This window comes from Oncorhynchus mykiss, chromosome 12 (assembly GCF_013265735.2).
Source record: "Oncorhynchus mykiss isolate Arlee chromosome 12, USDA_OmykA_1.1, whole genome shotgun sequence".
Lineage (NCBI taxonomy): Eukaryota > Metazoa > Chordata > Actinopteri > Salmoniformes > Salmonidae > Oncorhynchus > Oncorhynchus mykiss.
This window is the reverse complement of record NC_048576.1, coordinates 15,463,793-15,490,436: the sequence shown is the minus strand read 5'-3', so window position 1 is coordinate 15,490,436 and position 26,644 is coordinate 15,463,793. Positions and strand designations below refer to the sequence as shown.

The window sequence follows — 26,644 nt, the reverse complement described above, 5'->3', positions numbered from 1 at the left end:
AACCACACCTGTGCTTTTTCACAAAACCGGAGAGCAACATCTGCCCTGTGAAGTCCACAAAGCATATTGCATGTAACAAACAGTTAGATAACCTACAGTATGGTCAAGCATGTTAATGTTCCCGACATTTTCGGACCACCTAACAACTATTGATTTAGAACCACAGAGAATTCGCAAAGAATACAAGAGCTGCCTCCACTATTCCAGCACCATTTCAACATCATCAAATTACCTACAAATTACCTACCATTATGTATGGTCCTGAGTCTAATACAGTGACAACTAAAATACCCCAAAACTATTTAGTCAAATCAATGTAAGCAAAAAATTATGTGGCTGTCCATGGTGCTGATTTCTCTGTCTGTGTATGTGTGTGTGTGTATATGTGTGTGTGCCTATGTGTGTGCACATAGAGAAAAGCCAATGCCATCCTCTTCTCTTTCATGCTGCCGAAACGGTCTATGACTCTGTCATACAGTTCACGCTTTTAGTTTTTTTGTCCTAGTTACCTGGTTAAAATTCTTGCTCGCTAGCCTAACTTCCTTTCATGGGCAACGATGAGCCAGCTAGTTAACATTAGCCTACTACATCTAGCTACATATTGAACTTCCATCATCTCAGGCAAGGGGCACAATGTATGAATTTATGGTTGGATCAGAGTCACTGTTATAATCATTGGCCAGTACGAAGAATTAAGTAACACCACAATCCAAAACCCTATCTCCATCTAATGCAGGAATGACCAATTTTAGCTAGCTAGCTAGCCACCAGAGGACAACACAATGAGATGCAACAATTCAAGTTTTTGATGTGATGTGATTGATGTGAAGAAAAATCCAAACTGACTTCCCTTTACATTTTTTGGGGGGGTGAGCCAGGGCCATTCACATTTGAGCTCACTCAGTTTAGTTCAACACTGATTGGCTTGTATTTGATACTTTTTGGAACAAAGCAGGCGAAATGCTCATTGGCTTCCCTTGCATTCAATGCCATGGGCGGCAACAAAGTAATACTGTTTTCCAGACATCATCAGATAGATGGGCTACACATACAGGAACAGAGGGCCGCTGTTCTGCTCGCTCGGATGCTTTCTCTGGTGAGATACAATCAGCATCTTGTGAATTGAATGAAAATTATGACGAAAGATCAATTATTTTCTTGGTCCATTTTTGGGGGAAGCATGGCTTATATACGTGACTGTATAATTATAACATTGTCCCCAAGCAAGCATTATGTATGGTCCTGAGTTTTCATGGTCATCGCCCTTTATTTTTAATTTGTCAGGTCATATTCAGAGCACTAATTGGGAACAAAAAGGTAATTGCCGATGATCTGTGTTGGCTCAGTGGGACTCACTCACCCATCTCTCTCAGCCTCCTTCTTCTCCAGGTCCTGAATAACGTCCAGCAGTACCTTGATGGTATTCTGGCTGGTCTCCAAGACCCCTTCCAGGCTGTGCAGCTGGGTCTGCAGGCTGCGGATGTCGTGCAGGGGCCCGTTGGGGCCCATCAGTTTCTCTGCCACCCAGGTGGGATCCAGTTTACTCCTGGCCCCTGACACCAGCCCCCCCAGGATTTCCTGCACCTGCCTCAGTGTGTCTGCCTGGATGGAGGTCAGGGGCCCGGCCGAGGAGCCCCCTCCGGAGCCAGAGCAGCCCCCGGAGGGGTACTGGCCGGGGGGGAAAGTGTGCTGGCTGCTGGGGGTGTTAGGCCCAGAGCAGAGTATCTTATGGAGGGCACCAATCTGAGCCCCCAGCTGAGCCTGAGCCTGGCCCAGGCAGGTGGGTCTGGGGATGGCCTTGGTTGGCGAGGAACCCTGGTCCCCCTGGTTCCCCTTCAGAGGGACCTCCGGGGTTGTTTGAGCTCTGTGTTTCAGAGAACAGGCTCGGGGACAGTGCACAGGTGACCCTGATCTCCCTGACTTCTCCTTCTCACTCGCTCGCCTGAGTAGGGGCGCCCGGTGGCCTGGGCCTGAGGTGCAGCTCACCCCCTCTTTGCGTGGGGTGTATGGGGGAGGTGGCGGGGGTGGCGGTGGAAGTATCCTTCTCTCCCCTCTACACTCCCACTCTATCACCCTCCTGTCCTGAGTGCTGCAGTGTTGGGCCTGAGGTGGGGGGGTGTAGGGGGGCGCAGGCCGAAATGTGGAAGCATAGAGGGGCACAGTTTTTGTGGGAGTGGCGCAAGATGGACCCGTTGGAAGTGTATGGTAGGATTTTACCATTGGAGGTGGGGAGTTGCAGCTTTTTACGATGGGAGAGGGAGAGGAGCAGTATTTTATCGTTTGGATTTGAATGTGGGTGGAGTAGGAAGGAACTACTGGAGGTTGGGAGAAGCAGGATGGTATGGTCTGAAATGAGGGGTTCCCAGGTGGTATGGTCTGACATGGAGGGTTCCCAGGGAGTATGGTCTGACATGGTGGGTTCCCAGGGGGTATGGTCTGACATGGGGGGTTCCAAGGGGGTATGGTCTGACATGGGGGGTTCCCAGGGGGTATGGTCTGATGTGGGGGGTTCCCAGGGGGTATGGTCTGACATGGGGGGTTCCCAGGGGGTATGGGCTGACATGGGGGGTTCCCAGGTGGTATGGTCTGAATTAAGGAGATGTAGGGAGGGACGGTTTGGGTTGTTGGGTGACACAATGTCACAGTTGGAGGTGGAGAGGTGCAGTAGATTACTGCTTTATTTAAGGAGGAGCAGGGTGGGGCAGTTTGTGTTAGGATGGTGCAGGGGGCTATAGTTGGAGTCGAGGTGGTGTGGCAAGTTGGGGCTGAGTAGGGGGCTATCGTCGGGGTGGTGGAGAAAGTTGGAGCTGAGTAGGGGGCTATCGTCGGAGTTGGATTCGGGGTGGTGGAGAAAGTTGGAGCTGAGTAGGGGGCTATCGTCGGGGTGGTGGAGAAAGTTGGAGCTGAGTAGGGGGATATCGTCGGAGTTGGATTCGGGGAGGTGGAGAAAGTTGGAGCTGAGTAGGAGGCTATCGTCGGAGTTGGAGTCGGGGCGGTGGAGAAAGTTGGAGCTGAGTAGAGGGCTATCGTCGGAGTTGGAGTCGGGGCAGTGGAGAAAGTTGGAGCTGAGTAGGGGGCTATCGTTGGAGTTGGAGTCGGGGTGGCGGAGAATGTTGGAGCTGAGTAGGGGGCTATCGTTGGAGTTGGAGTCGAGGTGGTGGAGAAAGATGGGGCTGAGTAGGGGGCTATCGTTGGAGTTGGAGTGGGACAAAATTGGGCAGTGTAGGGGGCTAGAACATTAGTTTGTTTTGGGTCGAGGCAATTTGGGGCTGTGTCCGGATCTATCATTGGAGTTGGTGATTGGGTGGGCCAATTTGGAATTGAGGCTTTGGTTGTAGTTGTGGTGGTGCATGTTGGTTTGATTTGAATCAGGGAGGTACAGGGTGGAACAGGTTCAGTTTGTGTAGTGTGATGTGGAGTGGTTTGAGCTTTAGATGGAAGCACAGTCGGAGGAAGCACAGATTTTCTGGGGGGAGATGTACAGGTGGACTTATTCTGGGAGACGCAAGGCAGAACCACCAGAGGGGGAATTTCACAACGTGGATGGGTGGAGGTTAGCACAGTTTTAGGTAAGGAGGCATAGTGAAGCACAGTCTGAGTTTGGGAGGTGGAGGGCACAGTAGGAGGTGAGGAGATAGAGGGTCTCAAAGTCGAGGGAGGTGGGAAGGTGGAGGGACAGTCAGTTTGTGTTTGGGTGGTGCAGGCCTGCACCGACAAGGGAGGTGGGTAGGTGGAGGGTCCCACAGCAGAGGGAGATGGGGATGTGGAGGATCCCACAGTCGAGGGAGGTGGGAAGGTGGAGGGTCTGTCAGTTTGTGTTTGGGTAGTGCAGGCCTGCACAGTTGAGGGAGATGGGGAGGTGGAAGGTTCCACAGTCGAGGGAGGTGGGGAGGTGGAGGGTCCCACAGTCGAGGGAGGTGGGGAGGTGGAGGGTCCCACAGTCGAGGGAGGTGGGCAGGCGGAGGGACTGTCAGCTTTTGTTTGGGTGGTGCAGGCCTGCACAGTCGAGGGAGGTGGGGAGGTGGAGGGTCCCACAGTCGAGGGAAGTGGGGAGGTGCAGGGTCCCACAGTCGAGGGAGGTGAGGAAGTGGATGGTCCCACAGTCGAGGGAGGTGGGCAGGTGCAGGGCTGCACTGTCAAGGGAGGTGGGGTGTTAGGAGGGGAGACACAGGGACTCTCCGTCTGTGTTGGAGTGGTACAGTAGGACACCTCCCTTCCTGGGTCACTGATTGCATTGTTTATGCGCCTTCTCCTCCTCACTTGGGACGGAGTTGCACTCCCCTGGCATTTAGGAGGGGAAAAACAAGTAGAGTTATGCCAGGAAGAGTCCATGTGATTCCCAACAGCAAGGGAGCTAGCGTTAGCCTCATTAGTCCTGAGGCACTGGGTTTGGTTCACCAATCCCTGCTTAGCCTTAAACTCAGGGCCGTTTCCATCTCTGGATGCAGGCTCTGAAAGGTAGTTGTGGGTAGTGTAGTACTCATCATGTTCATTGTCCTGTTTGTCGTCCCCATCCACCCCCACCGAGTCCCCCACGCTGCGGACATTTGAGAGCACGGAGGGCTTGGGCTTCTGGAGGCGGGGGGAGGTCTGGATGGCCATGCTAGTGCACTGCCTCCGGGAGAGGGGCAGCGTGAGTGAGCATGGCAGTGGGGGTGATGACGGTGGTGCCCAGCAGCGGCGCGTGGGCCCTGGGGTTAGCGGGTGAGGGGGCGCCCGAGCCAAAAATGCCGCCACCACCTCAATGGTGTCTGCCATGTCCCCTCGGACTGCCCCCACCACCGAGGCCTCCGTAAGCCATCCTTGGGGGGCCATGGGGCTTGTGGGGCTGTTCTTCCGGAAGGGGTGGGGGCTGTCACACTCAGCGGTAGTCTTCTGGTAGCTCTTGGCTCCAGTGGTCCCACTGCCTAGTCCATCCTCCAGGTCTTTGAAGCGGACCTGCTGGGTGCGGTTGCGGCGGCGCTTTAAGCGGCTCTCGATATCCGGCGAGTCGCGGTTCAGCAGCACTGAGCGCACTGTCATGGTGCCAGGCAGCTTGTCGGTGGTCTTGCTGTTGGTGTGTTGGCCAGTGACCAAGTGATTAGTCTCTTTGCTCACCATGTCTCATGTGGTGTCTTGTTCTTTCCCCCGACATCCACAGACTCTGCAGGCCGTTTGATGTGATGAAATCCTCTTTCAGAGAGTAATTATATTTGCAATTTGTCTGTTGACTATTATTTATTCTCTATGACAATGGATTATCGGTATTATCGGATTTGTTGAGCTGGAGTGCCATCAACAAGCAGATCTGGGGAGACAGCTGTAGCTTGTTGGTTTGAGTGATCATGGAGATGATTGGAAATAACTGTCACACTGCAGTGCTGTTTGTCCTGTCATCCCCCTTCTGCAGCACTCCAATGGACTAGTCCTTCCTCAGGTGTGTGTGTGTTGCTCTGGATATCTGACTTCCTGAGAGATGTAAACAAAGCCAGGTGGTCTGTACTTTGCTCAAACTACAGATAGAGAGAACAGTATCCTGGACTTCATAAAATAAGTATTCAGGGTGAACCAGATTCTCATAGTCCACATAACTTCATTTATTTATGGTAATAGTCCACATAGAGTCCTGATTTCCTTATAGATCTGTTCTATATAGCCACATTAAATGTATAATTGATTTCAGCACGTTAAACATGGGAGCAAGTGCCAACTTAAAGCATGGCTCAGATCTCCCTCATACAAAATCTTCTTCTAAAAGAGGACATTTCACATTAAATAAGTGTGAAGACCCAGAAAAGAGCGGTGAGTGTGAGAATGGGGCACACAGTTCTGTTGCATGACTCCTGGATACTGTACAGTCAGCTCCAACTTAGTCTTAATAATATCCCAGAAGATCGTGACGGGGGCACGGTACCTACCGACAAATAGGCATGACTCCCCTGAATACACTTTGTCCATCCTTCCCATCAATGAATCTGCAGGCTTGCCTTTCCAACCCACTATTGTCCCATGGGGCTGGAGGGAGATTGGATTGCTAAGGAGTGGGATAACGTTGTGTGACTCCCCATAATGTTCTATATTCCTCTTTTGCTTTCTCACATTTTCTCTCTCTCTTTCTCTCTCTTTTTTTCTCTTCCGATACCTCTTCTCAGTGACTCATCTTCCACTCATTTTGCTGGATAACAGGATAGCCCAGGTTCCTGAGGTGACCAGAGAGAGAGAGAGACAGACAAGAGATAAGACAAGAGATGAGACAAGATAAATAATCAGCGCCCCCTCCACCCCCAGGCATTTACCTTATCTAGAGAGAGAGAGAGAGAGAGAGAGAGAGCAATAGAGAGAGAGAGAGCGAGAGAGAGAAAGAGAGAGAGAGAGAGAGAGAGAGAGAGAGAGAGAGAGAGAGAGAGAGAGAGAGAGAGAGCAGATGAGCTCCTGCATTTTTCAGGATGTTTTTACAAAAATATAGATTTAGAGTTAGATAAACGTGGATTTTTCCACAAGGACATATACAGGATAGTACCCTCCACAACATAACATTCACTCCAAATCAAAACTCCAAACCTACAACCTGATTTTGGACGACATTTCCTGGAAGAATTCCTACTACCAAAGATTCTTATTTCCAAGCTTCACAGCAAATGCTCTGGCAAGCAAACAACAGTAACCTAAAAACACCATCCAACCTGGAACTGAGTAAGTAATGTTTAGTCTGAAGCTACTTTTACAGCCATGATAAAAAAATACATTACAGTGTTATATTTAGCTTTATAAGGACTGAATGCTAAGTTAAGGCTACCAAGCATGCTAGGACAGAACACATCTGACTGCAACTTCAATTAGCACTGAGGTGTGAAGTGAGAGTTGTCAAAGCCCTTGAGCCCAAAAGTGGCAGGAGAGTTTCACAGCCTACCCCACCAAAATGCAGAGGTCGTTGAAGCCCCCTCCCTCTGTTCAGAGGTCATTACAATACAGTACCGTTTGGATGTAAAAAAAAATGATAAGGCACGAAAAGAATACAAAAATAAGCTCCTTATGGAAAACCAAGAGACACTTTTTTGCTGACTATTATTAAAATGGGAACATAAGCAACTTCATCTTCCACACAGACCATCCCCTGTGCAATGATATATTAACACACTACCCCTTTGTTAAGGGTGTTAGCGATGGGTGGAAACTTAGGATATTAGACAACAAGGACTCTGAGTCAGCCAATGTCAACCTGTGCAAGTCTGGAACAGTAATGGTACAGGGCAACCCCAAACAGTTTCAGTCTGACTTTCACATAATCAAAGAGCTAGCTCAGTAGGATAAGCTCTCTCTTGTGAAAGATACCCCCACCTCGAGCGTGTCAGACCAGATCTCTTCATTATATAACCCCACAGATGAACAACCCCAAGCGGAAAGAGAGACATATCTGCACTCTGGACTCTGGACTGTGGTGAGACAACATCAACAGGAGAAAGAGCAGGAGCAGGAGAAGAACAGAGCACTAGAGGAGAAGGTGAAAGTGCTCGAGGAGAAGGTGAGAACGATGACGTGTGACAGAGAACAACCCATTACAGAATTGGCTACCCCCGCAGAGAAGCCAGCAGAACAGCTCACCTTAGACCCTGACCATAGCCTCGGCATCACAGCAGGACAGAAAAATGAAGAAACCAAAGCCCAGGGCAACCCACCCTCTCTGAGCATCCCTCCGTCAGCCACCCTGATAGCCTTTCTGACAACCCCCGCACACCCACTTAGGACATATACAAGCCACAGATTGTACTCCTTATGGACTCAAACTGGAAACTTATACAAGAAAATATATTTTTTCCCAAACACACAGTGTCTAAACTCTGATGTCCAAACAGCAAGCACACCCTAGAACCTTCTTCCTGAGGACCACTAGGGTCATCCAGACACATAATAACCCACACAGGCACAAACAACCTGATAACACAACAGGAAAGGGCAGCCACAGCACTCAAAAAAGAGATTAAAAAAGCTTATTCTACTTTCCCCAAAGCACAAGTGGTTATCTCCACCCTGCTAACATACAGCGGGTAAATGCCCTCTAGGTTACAGGGAGCTGGTAGTCCCATCCACCAAGCTACCAGGTGTGAAAAAGGGAAGGGACTCAGGTGATATGCTAATTTGGTATAGAGCAGACCTAACTCAAAACAGGAACATTTTACATTTGGCTAGAAATTCAAAAGGAAAATGTCCTCCTGTGTGCTACCTATATCCCCCGATTAGAATCTCCATACTTTAATGAGGACGGCATCTCCATCCTGGAGGGGGAAATCAACAATTTCCAGGCCCAGGGACATGTTAACTAGTATGTGGCGGCCTAAATGACAGAACTGGACAAGAACCTGACACCTTCAGCACACAGAGGGACAAACACCTACCAGAAGGTGACAGCATTCCCTCCCCCATATGCCCCTCTAGGCACAACAACATAACAAACAAAAACGGGTCACAACTCCTGCAGCTCTGCCGCACGCTGGGTATGTACATAGTCAATGGTAGGCTTCGGGTAGACTCCCATGGTAGGTACACCTTAAGCTCATCTCTTGGCAGTAGTACTGTAGACTACTGCCTCACTGACCTCAACCCAGAGTCTCTCAGAGCGTTCACAGTCAGCCCACTGACACCCCTATCAGACCACAGCAAAATCACAGTCTACATGAACAGAGCAATAGTCAATAATGAACGTGCGTTGAATATGTCGTTCCCATAGCAACGATTAAAACATTCCCAAACCAGAAACCGTGGATTGATGGCAGCATTCGCGTGAAACTGAAAGCTCGAACCACTGCTTTTAATCAGGGCAAGGTGACCGGAAAAATGACCGAATACAAACAGTGTAGCTATTCCCTACGCAAGCCAATCAAACAAGCTAAGCGTCAGTATAGAGACAAAGTAGAATCTCAATTCAACGGCTCAGACACAAGAGGTATGTGGCAGGGTCTACAGTCAATCACGGATTAAAAAAAGAAAACCAGCCCCGTCACGGACCAGGATGTCTTGCTCCCAGGCAGACTAAATAACTTTTTTGCCCGCTTTGAGGACAATACAGTGCCACTGACACGGCCTGCAACCAAAACATGCAGACTCTCCTTCACTGCAGCCGACGTGAGGAAAACATTTAAACGTGTTAACCCTCGCAAGGCTGCAGGCCCAGACGGCATCCCCAGCTGCGCCCTCAGAGCATGCGCAGACCAGCTGGCTGGTGTGTTTACGGACATATTCAATCAATCCCTATCCCAGTCTGTTGTTCCCACATGCTTCAAGAGGGCCACCATTGTTCCTGTTCCCAAGAAAGCTAAGGTAACTGAGCTAAACGACTACCGTAGCACTCACTTCCGTCATCATGAAGTGCTTTGAGAGACTAGTCAAGGACCATATCACCTCCACCCTACCTGACACCCTAGACCCACTCCAATTTGCTTACCGCCAAATAGGTCCACAGACGATGCAATCTCAACCACACTGCACACTGCCCTAACCCATCTGGACAAGAGGAATACCTATGTGAGAATGCTGTTCATCGACTACAGCTCGGCATTTAACACCATAGTGCCCTCCAAGCTCGTCATCAAGCTCGAGACCCTGGGTCTCGACCCCGCCCTGTGCAACTGGGTACTGGACTTCCTGACGGGCCGCCCCCAGGTGGTGAGGGTAGGCAACAACATCTCCACCCCGCTGATCCTCAACACTGGGGCCCCACAAGGGTGCGTTCTGAGCCCTCTCCTGTACTCCCTGTTCACCCACGACTGCGTGATCACGCACGCCTCCAACTCAATCATCAAGTTTGCGGACGACACAACAGTGGTAGGCTTGATTACCAACAACGACGAGACGGCCTACAGGGAGGAGGTGAGGGCCCTCGGAGTGTGGTGTCAGGAAAATAACCTCACACTCAACGTCAACAAAACTAAGGAGATGATTGTGGACTTCAGGAAACAGCAGAGGGAACACCCCCCTATCCACATCGATGGAACAGTAGTGGAGAGGGTAGTAAGTTTTAACTTCCTCGGCGTACACACCACAGACAAACTGAATTGGTCCACCCACACAGACAGCATTGTGAAGAAGGCGCAGCAGCGCCTCTTCAACCTCAGGAGGCTGAAGAAATTCTGCTTGTCACCAAAAGCACTCACAAACTTCTACAGATGCACAATCGAGAGCATCCTGTCGGGCTGTATCACCGCCTGGTACGGCAACTGCTCCGCCCACAACCGTAAGGCTCTCCAGAGGGTAGTGAGGTCTGCACAACGCATCACCGGGGGCAAACTACCTGCCCTCCAGGACACCTACACCACCCGATGTCACAGGAAGGCCATAAAGATCATCAAGGACAACAACCACCCGAGCCACTGCCTGTTCACCCCGCTATCATCCAGAAGGCGAAGTCAGTACAGGTGCATCAAAGCTGGGACCGAGAGACTGAAAAACAGCTTCTATCTCAAGGCCATCAGACTGTTAAACAGCCACCACTAACATTGAGTGGCTGCTGCCAACACACTGACTCAACTCCAGCCACTTTAATGATGGGAATTGATGGGAAATGATGTAAAATATATCACTAGCCACTTTAAACAATGCTACCTAATATAATGTTTACATACCCTACATTATTCATCTCATATGTATACGTATATACTGTACTCTATATCATCTACTGCATCTTTATGTAATACATGTATCACTAGCCACTTTAAACTATGCCACTTTGTTTACATACTCATCTCAGATGTACAGTGCCTTGCGAAAGTATTCAGCCCCCTTGAACTTTGCGACCTTTTGCCACATTTCAGGCTTCAAACATAAAGATATAAAACTGTATTTTTTTGTGAAGAATCAACAACAAGTGGGACACAATCATGAAGTGGAACGACATTTATTGGATATTTCAAACTTTTTTAACAAATCAAAAACTGAAAAATTGGGCGTGCAAAATTATTCAGCCCCCTTAAGTTAATACTTTGTAGCGCCACCTTTTGCTGCGATTACAGCTGTAAGTCGCTTGGGGTATATATATACATGACAAAATACAAATATTAGAATCAACTATTAATGATTACCAGAACCCACTGTGTTCTCCAATTATATTGAATTAACTACATAACAAAATACAAACCCTCCAACCCAAAAAGGCCTGATAAAATATACAGACCACAAATTATCTTTAAATATAATTATTTGGAACTGATCACCCTAATCCACAAAAGTGGAGAAAATGTTGACCCCAATAACTACTGTGGGAAATGCCTCAACAGCAACCTTGGGAAAATCCTCTGCATTATCATTAACAGCAGACTCATACATTTGATCAGTGAAAACAATGTACTGAGCAAATGTCAAATTGGCTTTTTACCAAATTACCTTACGACAGACCACATATTCACCCTGCACACCCTAACTGACAAACAAAACCAAAAAAAAGCAAAGTCTTCTCAGGCTTTGTCGATTTCAAAAAAGCTTTTGACTCAATTTGGCATGAGGCTCTGCTATACAAATTGATGGAAAGTGGTGTTGGGGAAAAAACATACAACATAATAAAATCCATGTACAGTTGAAGTTGGAAGTTTACATACACTTAGGTTGGAGTCATTAAAACTCACTCCACAAATGTCTTGATAACAAACTATAGTTTTGGCAAGCCGGTTAGGACATCTACTTTGTGCATGACAAGTAATTATTCCAACAATTGTTTAGACATATTATTTCACTTATAATTCACTGTATCACAATTCCAGTGGGACAGAAGTTTACATACACTAAGTTGACTGTGCCTTTAAACAGCTTGGAAAATTCCAGAAAATGATGTCATGGCTTTAGAAGCTTCTGATAGGCTAATTAACATCATTTAAGTCAGTTAGAGGTGTACCTGTGGATGTATTTCAAGCCCTACCTTCAAACTCAGTGCCTCTTTGCTTGACATCATGGGAAAATCCAAAGAAATCAGCCAAGATGCCAGAAGAAAATTATAGACCTCCACAAGTCTGGTTTATCCTTGGGAGCAATTTCCAAACGCCTGAAGGTACCACGTTCATCTGTACATACAATAGTACGCAATGGACCATGCAGCCGTCATACCGCTCAGGAAGGAGATGCGTTCTGTCTCTTAGAGATGAACGTACTTTGGTGCAAAAAGTGCAAATCAATCCCAGAACAACAGCAAAGGACTTGTGAAGATGCTAGATGAAACAGGTGCAGAAGTATCTATATCCACAGTAAAACAAGTCCTATATTGTCATAACCTGAAAGGCCACTCAGCAAGGAAGAAGCCAATGCTCCAAAACCCCCATAAATAAGCCAGACTAAGGTTTGCAACTGCACGAATAAAATAAAATTAAATGTTATTTGTCACCTGACCTCAATCCCATAGAAAATGTGTGAGCAGAACTGAAAAAGCATGTGCGAGCATGGAGGCCTACAAACCTGACTCAGCTACACCAGCTCTGTCAGGAGGAATGGGCCAACATTCTCCCAACTTACTGTGGGAAGCTTGTGGAAGGATATCCAAAACGTTTGACCCAAGTTAAACAATTTAAAGGCAATGCTACCAAATACTAATTGAGTGTGTGTAAACTTCTGACCCACTGGGAATATGATGAAATAAATAAAAGCTGAAATAAATCATTCTCTCTACTATTATTCTGACATTTCACATTCTTAAAATATAGTGGTGATCCTAACTGACCAAAGGCAGGGACCTTTTACTAGGAATAAATGTCAGGAATTGTGAAAAACTGAGTTTAAATGTATTTGGCTAAGGTGGATGTAAACTTCCGACTTCAACTGTACATAAATAACAAGTGTGCGTTTAAAATTGGCAAAAAACACATTGATATCTTTCCACATGGCCGTGGGGTGAGACAGGGATGCAGCTTAAGATCCACCCTTTTTAACATATATATCAATGAATTGGCGAGGGTACTAGAACAGTCTGCAGCACCCGGCCTCACCCTACTAGAATCTGAAGTCAAATGTCTACTGTTTGCTGAGGATCTGGTGCTTCTGTCCACCAACCAAGGAGGGCCAACAGCAGCACCTAGATCGAAAATATGTGTTCCAAAAAAGGTCCAGTTGCCAGGACCACAAATACAAATTCCATCTAGTCACCTAAAATGAAGCGAATCCCAAACCTTCCATAACGAAGCCATCACCTACAGAGAGATGAACCTGGAGAATAGTCCCCTAAGCAAGCTGGTCCTGGGGCTCTGTTCACAAACACAAACAGATCCAACAGAGCCCAAGGACAGCACCACAATTAGACCCAACCAAGTCATGTAAAAACCAAAACATAATTACTTGACACATTTGAAAGAATTTACAAAAAAGCAGAGCAAACTAGAATGCTATTTGGCCCTAAACAGAGAGTACACAGTGGCCGAATACCTGAGCACTGTGACTGACCCAAACTTAAGGAAATCTTTGGCTATGTACAGACTCAATGAGCATAGCCTTGCTTTTGAGAAAGGCCGAAGTAGGCAGACATGGCACTTTAAAAAATATATATATTTCATTTAACCAGGTTGGCCAGTTGAGAACAAGTTCTCATTTACAACTGCGACCTGGACAAGATAAAGCAAAGCATTGCGACAAAAACAACAACACAGAGTTACACATGGGATAAACAAACGTACAGTCAATAACACAATAAAAATCTGTATACAGTGTGCGCAAATGAAGTAAGGAGGTAAGGCAATAAATGGGTCATAATGGCGAAGTAATTACAATTTAGCAATTAACACTGTAGTGATATGTGTGCAGATGAGGATGTACAAGTAGAAATACTGGTGTGCAAAAGAGCAGAAAAAAAATCCAAAAACAAATATGGGATAAGGTAGGTAGTTGGTTGGATGGGCTATTTACAGACTGCCTACAAAATGAGGTGGAAACTGAGCGGCTCTTCCTAATCTCCTACCAAATGTATGACCATATTAGAGACACACATTTCCCTCAGATTACACAGATCCACAAAGAATTAGAAAACAAACCCATTTTTTATAAACTCCCATATCTATTGGGTGAAATACCACAGTGTGCCATCACAGCAGCAAGATTTGTGACCTGTTGCCACAAGAAAAGGACAACCAGTGAAGAACAAACACCATTGTAAATGCAACCCATGTTTATGTTTATTTTTTTTTCTTTTGTACTTTAACTATTTGCACAATAATATGACATTTGAAATGTCTTTATTCTATAGGAACTTTCGTGAGTGCATTGTTCAGTGTTAATTAGTATTTTTATTTATCTTTTGTTTATTATCTACTTCACTTACTTTGGCAATGTTATCGTATGTTTCCCATGCCAATAAAGCCCTTATAATGACTTGAAATAGAATTGAGAGATAGAAAGACAGAGAGAGAGAAAGAGAAAGAGAAAGAGAGGGCATTAGTTTTCATATTGTGGTCCTCTCATTTATTTCCATTGGATAAGGAGATGACCTCATCATAATGAAGTTTGTAATGAGGTAGCCAGGTTTTTTTTAATTATAAGAGAAGGGTCAACAGAGAGACACACAAAGCGTGAGAAGGGGAGATTAAGTTTGTTTAAGAGAAGTAATGAAAAGGAGAGAAAGACAGAATGAGGAAGCATTGACAAAGAGCGAGGGAGAGAGAGAGAGAGAGTGTGTGTGTGTGTGTGTGTGCGTGTGTGTGTGTGTGTGTGTGTGTGTGTGTGTGTGTGTGTGTGTGTGTGTGTGTGTGTGTGTGTGTGTGTGTGTGTGTGTGTGTGTGTGTGCGCGCGTGCGTGTGTGTGTGTGTGTGTGTGTGTGTGTGTGTGTGTGTGTGTGTGTGTGTGTGTGTGTGTGTGTGTGTGTGTGTGTGTAATTGTGTTTGTGAGAGAGAGAAAAAGAGAAACAGAACTAGACAAAAAGATAGAATACCAAAAACAAGACATATACATATCCTTTCAGTGATTGACAAATGTCCAGCCGTGACAAGATGCTTTGTGACAAGAGGCAAGCCTGGCTCAGACCATCTGAGTTTCCTGAGGTCTGACGGTCTCTCTGCAGAGCCAGAGACAGTTAGTGTTGCCTCACAAGTTAGCGGTTATTTGTGGAATAGGGACCCCATGGGGGTTAATTACATTCACTTTTTTTCATATCTTGTTTCTTTTTTTTAAAGAGGAACATCTTTGTCAATTCCACACCCCCGCCGTCAACCTTTTAAAAACATGATTTTTAGGATAGATTATGATTACAGTCACACTTGAAGGGCCCAAGAAGGGGATGAGGAAGGAACCGTCAGCTGCTGCACTTATTTGTATTAGTTAGTGGGTGAGGAACACAGAATTTCATTCTTGTTTTACTTTCTTGTTTATCGCTGCGGTGTGTGTCTGTGTACCGATGATCTGCTTAAATGTGACTCACTGAGGAGCGTGTATCAGACTTGCTAATGATGATACATCAACATTGCTACATTGAAACACACTTCAGTGGAGACACAGTCATTCACTTGAATAAGAATGATTTTGTTGTTATAGTTAATGTGTTGGATATGAATGGACTTTATAAATAATTAATGATTATCACAGGCCTTGAAACACTGTAGTGAGAGGACAGACAACCGCTTGAATTAGAAAGATGTTTTTGTCGTTTTAGTTATTGTGGTGTAGCTCAGATGAAGCTTGTAATGCCAAGATATTGGATTTCACTCCTGGGACCACCCATATGTAGAAAATGCATGCACGCGTGACTGTAAGTCATTTTGGATAAAAGTGTCTGCTAAATGGCATGTATTATTGTTATATATTATCGTACTAGATGTGGACGGATCTTTATGAATTATATGCTTTCATTGCAGCATTGAGAACATACAGTAACTGTAACGATTCTCCTCCTCTTCTAAGGAGGAGTAGGAAATATCGGACCAATGCGCAGCGTGGGAAAGTGTCCATGTTGTTTATTAAAACCGTGACACTGAAGCAAAACAAAAATAGAACAAAACGCAACAGTTCTGTCAGGTACTCACACACAACACTAAACAGAAAATAATCACCCACACCACACAGGTGGGAAAAGGCTACCTAAGTATGATTCTCAATCAGAGACAACGAGCAACACCTGCCTCTGATTGAGAACCATACCAGGCCAAACACAAAACCACAACATAGAAAAAAGAACACAGACTACCCACCCAACTCACGCCCTGACCATACTAAAACAAAAACATAACAAAAAGAACTAAGGTCAGAACGTGACAGTAAAACCTGAACCTATAGGGGAGGGTCTGGGTGGGCGTCTGTCCGCGGTGGGGGCTCTGATGCGTAACTCACTGGTATATATAATACAGCTGTATTTTTCAGTGGTGTAAAGTACTTAAGTAAAAATACTTTGAGGTACTACTTAAGTCGTTTTTGGGGTGTCTGTACTAAACTATTTATATTTTTGACAACTTTTACTATTACTTTATTACATTCCTAAAGAAAATGATGTACTTTTTACTCCATACATTTTCCCTAAAACCCAAAAGTACTAATTTACATTTCAAATGCTTAGCAGGACTACTGCCTCTTATCTGGCAGACTCACTAAACACAAATGCTTCATTTGTAAATTATGTCTGAGTGTTGGAGTGTGCCCCTGGCTATCCGTAAAAAAATGTAAAACTAGAAAATGTTGCAGTCTGGTTTGCTTAATATAAGGAATTTAAAATTATTTATTATTTTCCTTTTGATACTTGATGATATTTTAGCAATTATATTGACTTTTGATACTTAAGTATACTTAAAATGAAATACTTTTAGTATTTTACTCAAGTAGTATTTTACTGGGTAACTTTAACTTTTACTTGAGTCATTTTCTATTAAGGTAGCTTTACTTTACTCAAGTATGACAGTTGGATACTTTTCCATCACTGTATTTTTTTCCTGTTTATGGTCAAACTTTAATCAAAACTATTTCTTAACAGTGATGGTCATCCTCCCTATTTCTCCTTCTCTATCTCCTCAATGTTCCTTCTCTCGGAGAGTTTTCCATTCACCTTTCACCCTGAAAGGTTTCCCAAGTTACACTCGTTGTAGGACCATTACCCTCCCCTCATTCTCCTCCACGTCAACCCAATTCCAACCCCTACTTCTGTCTTTCATCTGCCAATCCTCCCTTTTGTCCTTTTTGTTTTTTTACTCGCATCCTATCTCCACCCTTCTTTTTCTCATCCTGTCTTTCTCTCCCATTATCCTCATCTTTTCTCTCAGTTTCTCTCATCCTCCTCTACTTCCTTCCCTCGCTTTCTCTCCTCCCACTCAGTCTGCAAACTGACCTGAGATCAAAACTTACGCTGACAGACAGTTTAATGAATCCAGTGCTTCTTAATGCTTCGCCCACTCTGGAGGCCAAGCCTTTCCTCATGTGACATTTTCATGGAAAGCTTTATTGGCAGACAACAGATAAAACAGCAGCCAGGAGAAGTCAAGGTGTTCAGCGGAATAATGTCACCCGGGTTATAACTCTCCGTTGTTATTATTTAAGATTTACTAGGTTCCTCCTTAGAGAGGTTCCTACCTCTCTCCGCGGCCCGTCGACATGAAAACACTGAGTGAGTGTGCGAAATGTGGTGTGAAGGAGCAACGGTCATGTTTGATCTCTGTGCTTTCTAATCCATGTTGACATTGAGAGACAAAACAAGATATAGTGCACATGTACAGGATGTAACAGATATACACAGGAGATGAGAGAGGCTAAGTGTTACATATTTCATATTTCATTTCTCATGATCTTACAAATCATGTTTAATGAAAATAAAGCACCTTGGAGTTTTGTGTGTGTGTGTGTTTTAAGGGGATGCAGGCAGAGTGCTTCAGATTGAATTGTTATGTAAAGGCGTGTCAGATTAGATTGTCTGGGCATGGCTAACTTTATCCGACAGGACTGTGTACACGCACAGCCACCAACAGAGGAAGGGGGAGAAGGGGGGGTGTAGATACACATGGGTGGGTGGAGAGAGAGGGTGGGTGGATATATTTAGAGAGAGAGAGAAAAAGACAATGAGACACATAGCTGGAGAGCTGTGGGGGGTGGGTGTAGGCAAGAGGATGGGGAAAAGGAGAGAGTGAGGCAGGAGGGTGTGAGGAAGGGAACAACCCCCTTGCAGCAGAGGAGAGGAAATGCCATGGTTAGAGTTCAGTGAAGTGGTAAATAAGTAGCATCAGCGTATCAGGGCGTTTAAGGGGGAACTGGAGAGGAAATAAAAAAGGTACATGATCAGTTATTGGTTCTGGGAGCCCAGGGACCCAGAGGAGAGAGAGGAGAGATAACTACACAGCCAAGTGGAGAGAGAGGAGAGAGAGGAGAGATCCCTACACAGCCAAGGGGAGAGAGAGGAGAGAGATGAGCGATACCTACACAGCCAAGGGGAGAGAGAGGAGAGAAAGGAGAGATCCCTACACAGCCATTGGGAGAGAGAGAATAGATACCTGCACAGCCAATGTGATTGTATTTATAGATCGATGAGATGACTGAACAAAGGCAAAGTGCAAAGTTATGGTCATAGACAAAACAACCACATCAAATAAAAATCTACATTGATCAAATAACATGGAAAACAACCACTTTTTGTGCAGTATTAATCTATAGGCAGGCACAGCAAGGCACAAGGCAATAGTGATGGGTTCTCCTGTGGTTATATTTCTATGGCCAGGCAGAACAGAGGCAATAGTGGTGTGTTTGTTGTGTGTGAGAGAGCGAGAGAGCGAGTCCAATTCAGTAAACACCTCCGAGGAGCAGTGCCTAGGTAGGTGCATATTGTATTAAGTGTGTTTATAACTGTAATTTATGAAGTAAATTAAGATTTTCGCTACAGAGGTTTCTCCTGGGAAAATATTTCATTATGTTTGATAATGACCCAATAAACACACCTGTACACACACAGACATGCCCTCACACACAAGCGTGCACATGCACACACACATCGGCCCATCAGATATTTCCCATAAATCCTACAGTAAATGTAGTGAGGACTGTGTGCAACATATTAGCTGTGGTACAGTGAGCAACGCTAAACAAGCCTCCAGGCTAGAGCTGAGCCCACCCCTCTAACAAGTAGGCTGACCAGATAAGACCTCATATAACAGGGGCGCGAGATAGCCATTCAGAGAACAATATGTTTTCACAGGTGCCAGGCCACATTACAATAGAAATCTAGATAGCTGGACAGCCAGTGGCTACAGCTGCGTAAGAGTTGAAGCTTAGAGCCTGCTCCAAGCTCTGTCTGATGTGAAAGCTTGCTGAGAATATCACTGCATTGGATCATAATGGAAGGTTTAAAATATATATATAGATACAATACCAGTCAAAAGTTTGAACACGCCTACTCATTCAAGGGTTTTTCTTATTTATTTTTTTCTTATTTTCTACATTGTAGAATACTAGTGAAGACATCAAGACTATGAAATAACACATGGAATCATGTAGTAACCAAAAAAAAGATTATTCAAAGTATCCACCCTTTGCCTTGATGACAGCTTTACGCACTCTTGGAATTCTCTCAATGCCAAGCATGTGCAAAGCTGATTCCATATGTCTTATTTCATAGTTTTGATGTCTTCACTATTATTCTACAATGTAGGTTTAAGGGAAGGTTACTCGTGACTCCCAAGCTCAACATTTTTAACAAACTACCTCCCAGTTTGAAGTTAGCCCCTAGCCAGATTACTCACAACATTTTGCAATGAGTAGCTAGGTTTACATCCAATTGGCAACAGATTTTCATGCGAATATTCAAAAACATGTATAAAGAAAAAATTCCCATTTTCCAACCAGTGGTGTTTCCACCAAACTGACTTGTTGCTGATAAAAATCAGTGCATGATGACATAGTGCACACAAAATGTACTTTTTTCTTACGTTTTCATGTACAAAATAAAAATCTAATGTTCAATGTGTTTCCATCTCATTTTCAACTCTAGCGATAGATTTGTCACAAAAACTGTTGCAGGTACAGTGCAGGTAGGCTCTGTTGGTAGGTTAGGCATGATGAGATTATTATGGCAGTCAAGCATTGATCATCATGTTACCAGAATAAGACACTCAATATTTATTGGAAAGGAGCATCAAGCTCATACCATGCACTTTCACCACCCTATGAAGTTCATCATAACATCTGCATCCGAATAAACTACATGGTTTCCTGAGTCGTAGTGGGAGGACCAAAACACCCTATCACCGCATGACTCCAAATTTACTTTGATATGATAGTAAACTAGACACTATAATGTACTTGTCATCTTGCTCAGTTGTGCACCGGGACCTATAACGCCTCTTTCTAGTCTGGTTAGAGACAGTTGCGCTGTTCTGTGAAGGGAGTAGTACACAGTGAATAGCCTGGAATAGCCTTAATTTCTCAGAACAAGAATAGACTGACGAGTTTCAGAAGAAAGTTATTTGTTTCTGGCCATTTTGAGCCAGTAATCAAACCCACAAATGCTGATGCTCCAGATACTCAACTAGTCTAAAGAAGGCCAGTTTAAATGCTTATTTAATCAGGACAACAGTTTTCAGCTGTGCTAACATAATTGCAAAAGGGTTTTCTAATGATCAATTAGCCTTTTAAAATGATAAACTTGGATTAGCTAACACAACGTGCCATTGGAACACAGGAGTGATGGTTGCTGATAATGGGCCTCTGTATGCCTATGTAGATATTCCATTAAAAATCAGCTGTTTACAGCTACAATAGTCATTTACTACATTAACAATGTCTACACTGTATTTCTGATCAATTTATGTTATTTTAATCAACAAAAAATGTGCTTTTCTTTCTAAAACAAGAACATTTCTAAGTGACCCCAAACTTTTGAACGGTAGTGTATATATACATCTAGATGGTTGTAATCTGGGTACCTTGATAGCATCATGAAAAATAGATGCCTTTATCAGGCAGCAACAGAGACAGTTTAGTTGTAGTCTGGTTATTTAACATCTTCTCAACCAAAAAAAACCAACACATTACAACGAGAATTTAACATCATTATAGCCTCATATAGCCTCAAAGATGCGCCGGAGGGGATGGCTACAGTCTTATCGGCTTTTAATCAACCATGCTATTCTGTTTTTTTTTCTGTTTTTTTCGTAACTTGTTTTGTACATAACGTTGCTGCTACTGTCTCTTATGACCGAAAATAGCTTCTGGACATCAGAACTGTGTTTTACTCACCTCATATTCGATGGAGAGGACTGTTTTGCTAGCACAGACTGGATTATGTTCCGGAATTCTTCTGATGGCATTGATGAGTACACCACATCAGTCACTGGCTTTATCAATAAGTGCATCGAGGATGTCGTCCTCACTGTGACTGTATGTACATACCCCAACCAGAAGCCATGGATTACAGGCAGAGCTGCCACTTTCAAAGAGCTGGACTCAAATCCGGAAGTTTATAAGAAATCCCGTTATGCCCGTTGACGAACCATCAAACAGGTAAAGTGTCAGGACTAAGATCGAATCGTACTACACCGGCTTTGACGCTCGTCGGATGTGACAAGGCTTGAAACTATTACAGACTACAAAGGGAGGCACAGCCGAGAGCTGCCCAGTGACACGAGCCTACCAGACAAGCTAAACTTCTATGCTCCCTTCGAGGCAAGTAACACTGAAACATGCATGAGAGCATCAGCTGTTCCGAATGACTGCGTGATCACGCTCTCCGCAGCCAATATTAGAAACACCATGCACAGACCGGACCCGCGCACGCGCTATAGTGCTCAAACTGATTTTGTCCCCCCACACCAAATGAGATCACGACACGCATGTTGAAATATCAAAACAAACACAACCAATTATATTAATTTGGGGACAGGTCGATAAACATTAAACATTTATGGAAAATTTAGCTAGCTAGCTTGCAGTTGCTAGCTAATTTGCCCTATTTAGCTAGGTTTCTGTTGCTAGTTAATTTGTCCTGGGATATAAATGTTGAGTTGTTATTTTACCTGAAATGCACAAGGTCCTCTACTTCGACAATTAATCCACACATAAAACAATTTCTAGCCATCTCTCCTCCTTCCAGTCTTTTTCTTCTTTGGACTTTATATGGCGATTGGCATCTAACTTAGTACTCATAGTATTACCATGACGACCGACTGACCTCAGTTCATCTTTTCAGCTTCTATAAACCAATGAGGAAATGGGAGAGGCAGGACTTGCATTGCATTCAGCGTCACAAATAGAACTTATATTTTAGCGCATGGCAACGCAGACGCTCGTTGGAGCGCACGAGCAGTGTGGGTGCAATGATTGAATAACATGTATGCGTACATTTAGTCAGCATGTGAGACCTTTAAACAGGTCAACATTCACAAGGCTGCAGGACCAGATGGATTACCAGGGTATGTACTCCGATCATGCGCTGACCAACTGGAAAGTGTCTTCACTGACATTTTCAAATTCTCGCTGTCTGAGTCTGTAATACCAACATGTTTCAAGCAGATCACCATAGTCCCTGTGCCCAAAAACACTAAGGTAACCTGCCTAAATGACTACCGACCCATAGCACTGACGTCTCTAGCCATGAAATTCTTTGAAAGGCTGGTCATGGCTCACATCAACACCATTATCCCAGAAACCCTAGACCCACTCCAATTTGCACACCGCACCAACAGATCCACAGATGATGCAATCTCTATTGCACTCCACACTGCCCTTTCACACCCGGACAAAAGGAACACCTATGTGAGAATACTATTAATTGACTACAGCTCATCGTTCAACACTATAGTACCCTCAAAGCTCATCACTAAGCTAAGGACCCTGGGACTAAACACCTCCAACTGCAACTGGATCCTGGACTTCCTGACGGGCCTCCCCCAGATGGTAAGGGTAGGTAACAACACATCCGCCACGCTGATCCTCAACACGGGGGTCTCTCAGGGGTGCGTTCCCAGTCCCCTCCTGTACTCCCTGTTCACTCATGACTGCACGGCCAGGCACGAGTCCAACACCATCATTAAGTTTGCTGATGACACAACAGTGGTAAAGTCACATTTTGTGACCCATGCCAGGTGGTTGCGGTGGCATAGTCTCAGAGGCCTGAATATCATGGGAACGGGTGATGAATGAATAACTGGGGAGAAATAAAGGTAGAGAATGAAATAGAGGTAGATGAGGAAAGTAAAAAGCTGTGAAGAGGGGACGAGAATTAAAAGATGGTGAGATGGAGGGATGAGAGATGGAGAGAGGGAGAGATGGAGAGATGGAGAGAGTGAGAGATGGTGGGATGGAGAGAGTGAGAGATGGAGGGATGCAGAGATGGAGGGATAGGGAGATGGAGAGATGGAGGGATGCAGGGATGGAGAGATGGAGATGCAGGGATGGAGAGATGGAGGTAGAGTGAGGAAAAGGTGAGGTGGATGAAGCGAGAGATCTAAAGGAAGGTACCATTCCTGTTGAGGAGCCTAAACCGACCTAAAAACTGCACAGTGATTAGATGAGATAAAAGAGGGGAAAGAGAGGGAGACAGACAGGAGAGAAAGGAGAAGCAGGATGACAGACAGGACTAACAGCACAGCGTTTCCACAAAGAGGAAGCAGGGGGGTTAGAGTGTAGTGTAGTGTAGTGTGGTGTAGTGTAGTGTAGTGTATATGCGCGCGTGTGTGCGAGGGGTGCATGCATGTGCATATTGATGTTCACATTTAAGTGAGTATGTGAGTGTGGGTATGATATTGTTAAGATTAAAAAAACATCTGCGTGACCTATGTATTCTACATACCTCATTACACTATGAGTGAGATGACAACACACACACACTGTAAAAAAAAACTGGTGTCAACTAAACAATTCAGGGAAAACCAGGACTCCAATGTACTATCCTTTATGGTCAAGGTGACTGTTTTCTATTGACTTTGATCTCTGGGTGTGTTAAGTTACGCTTTCTGTGTGTTAGAATAAAGAACACTGTTTGAGAAGGTTGCTTGGGTGAAGGATTTAGATCAAGAAAGCATTATTTACAATATCACAATGGAGCAGTTACAGTATACACATTAAATACACATTCATGCAGTATACAAAAAGGCATGCCTCTCAGTAAGTACACAGACAGTGTACACATTAAATACACGTTCATGCAGTATACACAAAGGCATGCCTCTCAGTAAGTACACAGACAGTGTACACATTAAATACACGTTCATGCAGTATACACAAAGGCATGCCTCTCATTAAGTGCACAGACAGTGTACACATGTGCTCTCTTAAATACATAGACCCCCACACACTTTCACTCATGGAAAATATGCACTGACAGCATTCTAAGGTGACAGGTAGCCTAGCGTTAGTAGTGTTGGGCCAGTAACCCGAAAGGTTACAGGTTTGAATACCTGAGCCGACAAGTGGAAAGATCTGTTACGGTGCCCTTGAGCAAGGCACTTCACCCTAATGTGCTCCAGTGGAGTTGTACTACTCTGACTGACCCTGTATAACAACACATTTCACTACACCTATCATGCTACTATGACTGACCCTGAATATCAACACATTTCACTACACCTATCACACTACTATGACTGACCCTGAATATCAACACATTTCACTACACCTATCATGCTACTATGACTGACCCTGAATATCAACACATTTCACTACACCTATCACACTACTATGACTGACCCTGAATATCAACACATTTCACTACACCTATCATACTACTATGACTGACCCTACATATCAACACATTTCACTACACCTACCCAGTGTATGTGACAATAAAACCTTTTTTATATATATTTTTTTCCTGCTTCAATCTGCAAACCGGCATCTCTGACAACCCAATATAAGCCCCTTGGTCTTTAAAGCCGCTCATAAAGATAAGCAATCTCACACACAACTCCCACACCGGCTGTAAAGCACTTCCTAACACACACACACACACACACGCACACAACTCACACACACAAACAGATTTCTCTCCCATTCATTTCCCCCATGGTTGTGATAAGTTTGCACACCCGAGTAGAAAGGAAGAGAAACACAAACGAGTCTAAACAAGCAGAAACCAGTAACTCACCAGTAACTCATCAATAACTCATCAATAACTCACCAGTAACTCACCAGTAACTCACCAGTAACTCACCAGTAACTCACCAGTAACTCACCAGTTACTCACAAGTAACTCACCAGTAACTCACCAGTAACTCACCAGTAACTCCACTGCATGTATTCCTCACCAGTAACTCACCAGTAACTCACCAGTAACTCACCAGTAACTCACCAGTTACTCACAAGTAACTCACCAGTAACTCCACTGCATGTATTCCTTATATCGCTCCTTTACACCTGTCCTCTGATAATCTGTTGTCCCTTTTCCTACTCTCCTGGGACCATTCCTCCTCTCCCTCTGTCGTGGGCTGTTTGGGTAGAAGTGAAATGATGCTGGGAATATCCTTCAGAATACTGAACAGAGGAGTCACACACCATCTCTATCTTTCTTCTTTTTCACTCTATCTCTCTTCTTTTTCATATGCTTCTTCCTCTTCTTTCCTATGCTCTGTTTGTTCCATTCTTACATCGTTCCATTTTTTCCCCCTTTATTTCTTTCACATCTCTCTTTCACTGCTGCTCGGTGTTCTCAGTTCCTCCTTTCCCTTGCATCATCAGTAAGGACTCCATCTGTCCCTCTCCTCTTCTCTCTCTCCCTCTCTCTCTCTCTCTCCCTCCCTGCTGTGCCCTCTGTTTCACTCTCTTCTCCTCAGAGTCATCTCCTCAACTATAAGCCTACTCATTTCCCAGCCTGAGCACAGTGGCTTTGCAGGTGACTGTCAGCATGTATGTGTGTGTGTGAGTCTGAAAGTGTATGTCAGAGTGTGTGCGCAGGCGCATGTGTAAGAGAGAACAGGAGGGAGAGCAGGAGTCAGAGACACAGTGAATAAACAGGCAGTTATCCTCTTAGATGCGCCATTCAGTTTGCTCCCTCTGTCTCCCGCTCTCTTTCTCTCGCTCCTTCTCTTTCTGTCTCCCCCGCTCTGTCTTTTTCTCGCTCCCTCTCTTTATGTCTCCCTCCCTCACTCTGTCTTTCTCTCGCTCCCTCTCTCCCTTTCTGACCTTTCTGTCCCTCTCAGTGTCACCGCGCAAGTCCTGTATCCTTGTCAGTGGAGAGAGACCGAGAGAGAGCGAGAGAAAGAGAATGAGAGGGAGGGATAGAGAGGGAGGGGGGAGGGAGGGAGAGCGAGAGAGGGCAGAGTGAGAGATGGGGGAGAGTAGGAGATAGGAGAAGGTGGGGCTTGTGTCTCTGTCTAATTAAAAAACAGAGTATGTACAGCTGCAGAGAGAGGGAGCGAGGAAGAGGGAGAAAGAGGGAGAAAGAGAGATATAATTGAATTGAAATTGAATTGATTGAGAGAGAGAGAGAGAGAGAGAGAGAGAGAGAGAGAGGAAGAAAGAGTGGGATGGAGAGAGAGGGACCTTAAATTGAATTGAGAGAGAGAGAGAGAGAGAGAGAGAGAGAGAGAGAGGAAGAAAGAGTGGGATGGAGAGAGAGGGACCTTAAATTGAATTGAGAGAGAGAGAGAGAGAGAGAGAGAGGAAGAAAGAGTGGGATGGAGAGAGAGGGACCTTAAATTGAATTGAGAGAGAGAGAGAGAGAGAGAGAGAGAGAGAGAGAGAGAGAGAGAAACCCTGGCATGTGAGGTGGGAAAAGGAAGGGGGTATGACACGACACCAAGGTTGGCTGTGTAGG

General features: G+C 44.9%; 2 protein-coding genes across 2 annotated transcripts in view; both read right to left on the bottom strand.

Annotated features, from left to right (window-relative positions):
- The window catches only part of LOC110537038 (mucin-2), a 31,576-nt gene extending 27,755 nt beyond the window's left edge, over positions 1-3,821 (bottom strand). Inside the window, exon 1 of the mRNA XM_021622753.2 lies at positions 1,361-3,821. Coding sequence (XP_021478428.2) covers positions 1,361-3,288 — 1,928 coding nt within the window. The 5' untranslated portion in view covers positions 3,289-3,821. The remainder of the gene's footprint in view (positions 1-1,360) is intronic.
- LOC118937717 (mucin-5AC-like) lies at positions 3,369-25,132 on the bottom strand. The gene is made up of 3 exons (XM_036938114.1): positions 25,109-25,132; positions 3,562-6,179; positions 3,369-3,428 (listed from the first exon to the last, which is right to left on the bottom strand). Exons 2-3 carry the CDS (start codon positions 5,098-5,100, stop codon positions 3,369-3,371), a joined length of 1,599 nt encoding a protein of 532 aa, XP_036794009.1. The 5' UTR covers positions 5,101-6,179; positions 25,109-25,132.
- Between the last annotated feature and the right edge of the window lie 1,512 nt (positions 25,133-26,644).

Excerpts from the sequence above, each read along its gene's own strand:
- LOC118937717 (XM_036938114.1), bottom strand. The coding sequence starts at position 5,100 with ATGGTGAGCAAAGAGACTAATCACTTGGTCACTGGCCAACACACCAAC. Across the intron at positions 3,429-3,561 it reads ATGCCTCCTTACCTAAAACT|CTCAAACCACTCCACATCAC; the intron begins GTGCTAACCTCC and ends TTCCATCTAAAG.